The 7,917-nt window shown below is 51.6% G+C and overlaps 1 protein-coding gene across 1 annotated transcript; it reads right to left on the bottom strand.

The window, feature by feature from the left end:
- Positions 1 to 427: 427 nt before the first annotated feature.
- Positions 428 to 2,891, bottom strand: Emd (emerin). Its single transcript, XM_008829584.3, has 6 exons — positions 2,635 to 2,891; positions 2,358 to 2,465; positions 2,129 to 2,206; positions 1,795 to 1,919; positions 1,231 to 1,280; positions 428 to 1,154 (listed from the first exon to the last, which is right to left on the bottom strand). Exons 1-6 carry the CDS (start codon positions 2,714 to 2,716, stop codon positions 830 to 832), a joined length of 768 nt encoding a protein of 255 aa, XP_008827806.1. The 5' UTR covers positions 2,717 to 2,891; the 3' UTR covers positions 428 to 829.
- Between the last annotated feature and the right edge of the window lie 5,026 nt (positions 2,892 to 7,917).

Genomic DNA, 7,917 nt, shown 5'->3' with positions numbered 1-7,917 from the left:
CTGCAGTCTTTGGAACTCCCCCATGTCATCAAAGGACCACCAATCCCAGGAGTAACAACCTACAAATTGTCTCATTCATTCCTTTCCATCCTTGTGACCTCAGAGACTGGCATCAATCTCTTGTGAATAATGTCCCCGCATGTAGTATTGTCCACACTGCTTTGCCTGCATTTCCCATAGGGTTCTCTATACATTTGGCTGTGTAATCACAGTTGTTATTTATATTAGTTACAAGTGCTTCAGGGAATGAACCCAGGAATAAACCCACAAACCAAACTTATCTCTGGGTAGCATTTGGTCCCTTCCCCAAGACCAAAGCAAAAATACAAAGTCAAACAGGCAAAGCCACAGTGATCCTTGAGATCCAAGACCAAAGCCTGGTGTCATGGCAGCCCAACTTCCACTGCAGCAGGAAGAGCCAACAAGGTAAAAATAAACACATTTTTTATTGGGTCCATGACAGACAACAAAGTCAGGGTGGCATTTGGTTTATAACCCCCTGAAAAGGTGTCAAGAAACAAGGCATGCATGACAACAACCACCACTATGTTCTCATCTAAAGGAGTGAGGTCTTGCCTCTCCTCTAAAGGTCAGAGGCAAAAGGGCTAGAGGCTTCAGAGGAAGCCTCTGGGCTGACCCGGCTACAGAGGGCCAAACTCTGCTGCTTCCCTGGCAGGCTGAGGTGGGAAGCAAGCCCTGCCGTGGGCTAGGCCCTGCACCCCCTAAAACTAGAACACACAGAAAAGTCCCCACCAACCCACCCCCAGCAAACACTGCTAAGGCAATTAGCCAGGACTCCCCAGAGGAGCTGACTCTGAAGCCAGTGTCCTCAGGGATCCATCCAGAAGGGGTTGCCTTCTTCTGCCTGCATGGAGTAGTAAACAAAGAGCAGAAAGGCAGCAAAGATCAGGAAAAGCAAAAGTTGGCCCCAGAGTGGGACATGGCGATCCTGGCCTAGAGCAGCATCAGGGACCTGCTTTTCAGGCCGGATGGCACGGCGGGTGAGCCATGAAGAAGATGAAGAGGAGGACACAGGGGAGGTGGAAGATGTAGGGTAACAGGACAAGCCCAGGGAGCTCCTGGAGACATTGGAAATGGGTCGGTAGCGTCCGATGCTCTGGTAGGCAGTGTCCCGGCCATAGATAGGGCGTTCCCTGTGGCAAAAGAAGAGAGCAGGTGGGCAGGAGAGTCTGGGCCCCAGACCTATCCCTCTCCCTGTATACTACTCACCTATCTTTGCCCTCCTCTTCTGAAGAAGAGAAAACAATGTCATCACGCACCTGTAGGAGAGTTGGGGGTCAGGGAGCTGGAAAGCAGGGTTCTTTCCCGCAAATGTACCTGGGTATATACTCTGACTATACACTAAAGGCCCTGCCTCCTGAAGAACTATTCTGGGTTCTTAACCTTTTTTCTGTGCTGCTTTGCAAGTCAGTGACTATCCCAGTTATCTTTGTCCCAACATCCTTTCTTTTCAGGATTTTTAGAAAGCTTAAATCTAGATCCCAGACCAGAGTGCAGTGAGGGCCGCATGTACTCTGGTTACAAAAACGTTTTGTGTGTGCTGCTGGGGATGGAGCCATGGGTACTGGTCCTCCATTGAGCTACCTGACCATTCCTGAATCTAAGAGTTTCAGAGGCCCCCAAAGTAGAAATTTGACCAAATAGGTGTGTGCTGACCCTAACCCTGTCTGAAGGCCCAGGAACCACCCTCCACACCCAGTAGTTACCTGTACTTAGCAAATCTAGCTAGGATCCCGTCAGGCTGTACCCAGTGGTGCTTGTGGGAAAACTCACCTGGTGGTGGAAAGTGTCCTTATCTGGGAGATGCTGGCGGAAGTTTTTGGACATGCCTACAGACTCGGGCTCCCCATATGTCCTGGTGGTCAAATAGCTCTCCTCATAGTAGTCATCATTATAGCCTTGAGAAGGACAGTGGTAAATGGGGATGTGGTATCCCCCAGCTGGCCTCATGGCCCCAAGCTGGGAATAGGCCTGTGCCAGTTCTTCCCTTGGGGCTACAGAGGACTGGTGTGTGTGTGGGGGGGCGGGGTTCAGTCTTCCCTGTGCTTGCGTCTCTGAAGCATTTCAGTAAAGGTGTTTGTGCCCATCCCATACCTGCCTTACTTACCTTTACTCTGGTAGAGTAAGGCGTCCTCTTTCTTGGGCAGATCATACATATCCGAGTCCACGGAGGCCGAATCCAAGTCTGCATTAGGGGAGGGGGTAGACAACCATTTGTTCTCCAGGCTTCCCTTCTCCCCACAGTGGCCCCGCCACACCCTCCCTACTCCAGTCTCCCCAGCGTCTAAGCCTTGTCTCCCAAGTGTCGCTGCGGGGCTTCACGACGGACATGTCACCTGAAAACCGATGGGAGAACGAAGACGACGACGAGTTTGGGGGCGAGAGCCTTCGCCTCTGGGTCTCGTACTCGAAGATTTTCTTTTCGTAGAGCTTTCGAGTGGAGCCTGGCCAGACACAGGGTGCGGGGCAATCAGGGGACGAGGGCTGAACGCCCCGAGAGAGCCGGGGTACGCGGGGAGGGGACCTGGGGAAAGGAGGGGGTGGGGGCGCTCAGAATCGAGCGCGGGAAGCGGGGCCCGGGAGGAGTCCTTCGCGCTAGCGGCCGCCGCATACCCACGACAGGCCCGTGAGGGATGTTGTACTGGCGCAGCACTGCGGCCAGCTCGGTGTCCGAAAGAACCGCGTAGTCGTCCATGGCACACGCGGCCCGCACTAGCAGGCGGTGGAGGCCAGGGGCGGCCCAGGCCTGTACACACTACCCGAGCGGCGGAAGCCTCGAAGCGCCGCAGAAGCAGCGCCAGCACCTCGGGAGCGGCTAGACTCGCGTCACGCCGCTGTCAAGTTTGCGTCACAGCAGAGGCCTACGCAGATTGCGTGCGCTGAAGGGGAAGGATCAAATCCTCCGTAGCAACCCGTGTAGAGCGGTCTGGCGGCGGTAACTGGCAAACTGCCAGGGGGCGGGGCTGGAGAACCGATGCGTCAGAGCTGTGTGGGATTGGCTTGTGGAGGAAGACGGGCGGGGCCTGTACGGAGCCCGAGGCTGCAGACCCTGCTAGAGCTGGGCTTCTGGAGGTGGGGTGACCACTCTCTCCCCGTGTGTTTTGACCTAGACATTGGTAGGGGGCGGAAAACACTCGTTTGAGCCTGTAGAAACAAGCCTGCAGTTCAGAGGCGCTGTGTTCTCACGTCCCTTTGTCACTTTAGCCTCAACCTGCTTTGTTTCCTCGTGTTCCAACGTTTAGGGTCCCCATCCGCAGCCTGGTTCTTAGCAATGGGAAGGGACCCCGATTGCATATCCTTCGAGAGCACCCGGAACTACTGCGAGCTCTTTGTGGACGCAATGCCCGAGCAGCGGCAGCCGGGCAGGGCTCACAACTAACTAGGGCACCCTCAGACCCCTGGCCCACCCCGCCCACCCCTGTCGGCCTTTCCGGTCTGCACGGCCCTGGCCTGCGCACCTGCGCCCGCCCATTCCCACCATCTTTCTCCCTGACCCCTCCTTCCATTGGGGATGAAATGGGGCACTGGGCCAGAGGCCGCCAGCACTCCAGAACCAAGGAGCCTTCCAAGGGACCAGGGCGTGCCGATGGGGCGAGCACAGAGTGCCCGCCGTGTGGTGCGTGCAGAAGGACACCTTGTACCTGCCTAAGTCACCATTACCCGAAGACCTGGGGCTCTGAAGGGATCTGAGGAAGGATTCTCAACTGGCATGATAGTCCTTGAGCCGGCTGTGACCAAAAAGGTGGCAGAGTGCAGAACAGGAAGGCTTTCTAAAGATCTGGACTGTGGCTTAACAGTGGGTGATTGATCAGAAAATGATTGTCTCAAACAGTAACCATATTCTACACAAAGTCAGCTGATGCGATTTGGGGTAACGGTAAGACTGCCCCTTATTGGGGGAATACGCAGAGATGCCCAATCTCTTACATAATAGCTAGTGACTGTGAGAACTCTGGTCAGTTCTAGGCTGGCCTGACTGCACTCTGGTGAAGGCCAATTCTCCATGGAAATTTGAAATGGGCAATGATGAGGAGATGGAACCCTGGTTTTGATTTGTTTTGCTTTGTTTGTTTGAGAGAGACAGTCTCTGTAGTTTCAGCTAGTCTTGAACTCACTACATAAACCAGGCTGGCCTCTGTGAGCACCACCTGCTTTTGCTGTGATCAAAGGTGCTCTTCAGGCTGCTTGAAGTCCTTTTTTTGTTGTTGTTGTTTGGTCTTTTTAGGACAGGGTCTCCCCGTAGCCCCTGCTGGCCTGGAACTCATTTTGTAGACCAGGCTGGCCTTGAACTCACAGAGATCCACCTGCCTCTGCCTCCCGAGTGCTGGGATTAAAAGCTGTGCCACCACGCCCGGCTTTGAAGTCCTGTTTTAATCACAAAGACCTTAAAGAAGAATTTCTCTTGGTTGGGTTTTAGCTTAAAGTCAAGGCCTTCCTCTGCTCCCAGAAATGTGGGAGGAAATATATGGGTCCCTGAAAAAGATACTGTGTGGCACTAAGAGGCAGGAGAACCTCGAGCAAGTGTACTGGGGCCTGTGTGTGTGTGTGTGTGTGTGTGTGTGTGTGTGTGTGTGTGTGTGTTTGTGTGTTCTGGCCCAGTCACTGGCTGGCTCATGGATTTTTTTAGTTTTGGCAAAATCAGATTCCCTACCCCCTCTCCCCAAGTGCTGGCCCCTCTCCCAGAGGCCTTGTGTGTACAGAGTGATTGCTCAGTCCTCCCCCATGCCACCCCTCCCCATACAGATCCAAGCTGTTTCCTTATGAGGTCAAGGAATTCTAGGTTTGCCTTCTCCCTAAGGAACACCCTCTGCACCTGCCACAGAACTCTGCCTTTTATTCCCCCCACTGTCCCATTATAAGATCCCATCACAGATGGCACCAGGAAGCTGAACTGTAGTGGTCTTGCACACACTGTCTGGGGACCTGGAGCATAAGTCTAGCTCCATTGCAATGTAGCTTCATTCTAGATGACCAGGGGCCAGGCAAGCTCTTAACCAATAGAGCTAAGAGACTGCACCCTTTCCTTCATACAGAGGAGGAATCAGGATTCCAGAGTCAAATGAGGCTTTTGCAATAGCCCCAAATTGAGTGATACAGTCATGGAAGTATTGTCCCCTAGAAGTTCGTACTCCTCCAGGTGCTGACCTGATCTGGCCTCACACCTGTCAATCGCGAGTTAAGAGGGACAGGAAGGGTGTGTACGGGGTACTCTGGGTCTCTGGGGAGATCTTCTTGGGAAGTAGACATTGGCAGGTGTAGCCAACAGGGAAACAGCTTGGAAATGACCCATTCTAAGTTAAGAATAAGAAAATAGTTGGGCTGAGCATGGTGGCGCATGCCTTTAATCCCAGCCCTCAGGAGGCAAAGGCAGGCGGATCTCTGTGAGTTTAAGGCCAGCCTGGTCTACATAGTGAGTTCCAGGCCACCCTGTCTCAAAAAAAGACCAAAAAAAGAAAATAGTTGGGCCTGTAATTATACTTGGCACTCAGGAATCTGGGAATTAAATGTTCAAGGCCTGCCTCAGCTACAGAGGGAATTCAAGGCCATCCTGGGTGGGTAACTTAGTGAGATCCTGTCTCAAAATAAAAAGTAAAATGAGGACTAGGGATGTAGTTGGCTCAGTTGTAGGTTACTTGACCTGTACGTATGAGTCCCTGAATTCAATCTCCAGTACCATAAAAAAAGCTGTAAGGAAAAGTCTACATGAAAACATTTATTCACCACAAAGAGAACATGTCGTTAACGTCTTAAGATTTTCATGAAGGGACAGTTATTTCTATACTAATCTTCATATGTGATAGACCTGAAAGAAGCTGAGGTACTAACTTCTTTAAAAAAAATTTTTTTTTAAGCCTGGGTATTGTGGTGCACATGCCTTTAGTCCCAGCACTTGGTAGACAGAGGTGGATCTCTATGAGATTGAGGCCATAGTGAGTTACAGGTGAGCTGGAGCTACAGGGAGACCTTGTAGGAGAGAGAGAGAGAGGAGAGAGAGAGAGAGATTTTATTTGTATTTTATGTGTATGAGTGTTTTTTTGTCTGTATGTATATGCATGTTGCCTGTGGAGGCCAGAAGAGGGTTTCAGATCCTCAGATCCCCTGGAACTGGAGTTAAGGATGAATGTTAGCTACCATGTGGTGCTGGGAGCTGAACCTGGGACCTCTGGAAGGGCAGTAAGTGCTCTTAACGCTGAGCCATCTCTGCAGCCCTGAAGCACTAACTTTTTGTGTTTAGAGTGTATATGTGCAGTGGGAGGGCAAAGAATTCAAATGCAGTAGCGGGTTCTGAAACTCCACCACACACTGACTACCTCTTCCATTTGCCTACCATTGGCCATGATTGCTATGCTTGTGCATAAGAGTTTCCCTCATGGAAGAACAGTCTTTTCCATGAACTCTGGCTCAGACACCTCATGAACCTGAAATCAGTCCCCCTAGTCTAGTGAATGAAGATAATCTGGCCTTTCTAGTAGGGGTGTTTTACTGGAGGAACAGTGAGAGACCTTGGCACTATTGGGAGGCCAAAGTGTGGAATATTGTCAGCAGAGCTGACAAAGGCAGCAGTGGATTCAGAGACCTGGAGGGGCCCAGTACCTTGCTATTCAAGTTAAACTATAGATTGCAAAATTCACTCTGCAGGTGTGATCAAACTCCCTCATTGCCTTCTATTCTTTTTTATTATTTTTTTCTTTTTCCTTTCTTCCTTCCTCTCCTCTTCCTCCTCCTCCTCTTTTTCCCCCCTCCTGCTTTCCCTTTTCTCCCCTCTTTCACTCTCATCTATTTAACCTAGGCTGGCCTGGAGTTTGGAGTCCTCTTAGCCTCCTGAGTGCTGGGATGACAGGCATGTGCCACTGTGCCTGGCTTCCTTCTTTTTTTGATACAGAGTAGGAAAAAAAAAAATCAAGCTGGGTGTGGTGGCTCATGCCGGTCATTCCAGCACCCAGGAGGCAGAAGTAGGAGGATTGCCAGGAGTTTGAGGCCTTGTGTGGGTGCTGTGTAGTGAGTTCCAGGTCAGCCGGCTTTATGGTGAGACTGAATTTCACACACACACACACAGTCAGAATACAATTCTATACAGTAAGGGAAATCTTGTTTGTGAAAAGTCCGTTTTGTGTGTTATGTGTGCATATGAGTGTGCTGGCACAATATAAAGTGTAGCGTATATTGGGATTGTAGGCAAAAATATTAAAATGGCACTGCTTTTTGTGGCCTTCCTCTAGGAAGTGACATTTGAGCTATATCTGAAGCTACCAGGAAATGGGCACATAAAAGAGGAAGAGAGCATGGCAGTGTCAGGGCATGGCTATACCCACCAAGCTGACAGACACTTGGCTCTTTGTACCCTATTGCACACTTGCAGGCTTTGAGACTGCACCTGATTGCTCTGAGAGTTCAGTAAGTTTCTGCTACTACCCACTGCTAGGCCAAGAACTGCACATATCAGGAGCCAAATCAATGACAGGCAGGGGGCTTGGTCATCACAGAGCCCAGGGACCTGTAGTCCACCCTCTGGGCCTTACACATGGTAGATGGTTAGTAAACACCTGCAATGCCTGTTGCCTCTACCCCATGGGGCCAGGGTTGACCTGTGTGGCTAGCCCAGGCTTGGGCAGAGACAAAAGGTTGTGATTGTGGACAACTCCCTATAATGGGTGGCCTTGGAGCAGTCTTTCCAGCTAGGGCGCTGGAAAGTTTAGGGTTCCCCTAAACTTAGCCATCCAGTCTCGCTGAGGTTAGGCCTAGACATGGGCCTTGCAGACCCAGCACTGGAGGTGAGCCCCCCCCCTTAAGCCTGGCGGCCCTGTCAGAGAGCTGAGCTCATCCTGGGGGGCGGTGTCGCCAAGCGGCCCGGCACTAGAGCTCATGGCGCGCCCCCGCACCCCCTCCCCGCCCCCG

Source organism: Nannospalax galili, unplaced genomic scaffold (assembly GCF_000622305.1).
Source record: "Nannospalax galili isolate Female #2095 unplaced genomic scaffold, S.galili_v1.0 scaffold513, whole genome shotgun sequence".
Taxonomy (NCBI): domain Eukaryota; kingdom Metazoa; phylum Chordata; class Mammalia; order Rodentia; family Spalacidae; genus Nannospalax; species Nannospalax galili.
The sequence above is the reverse complement of the archived record's forward strand: the minus strand, read 5'-3'. Positions and strand labels throughout refer to the sequence as shown.

Excerpts from the sequence above, each read along its gene's own strand:
- Emd (XM_008829584.3), bottom strand. The coding sequence starts at position 2,716 with ATGGACGACTACGCGGTTCTTTCGGACACCGAGCTGGCCGCAGTGCTG. Across the intron at positions 2,466-2,634 it reads CCCTCACGGGCCTGTCGTGG|GCTCCACTCGAAAGCTCTAC; the intron begins GTATGCGGCGGC and ends GTGTCTGGCCAG. Across the intron at positions 1,281-1,794 it reads AGGACACTTTCCACCACCAG|GTGCGTGATGACATTGTTTT; the intron begins GTGAGTTTTCCC and ends ACTCTCCTACAG.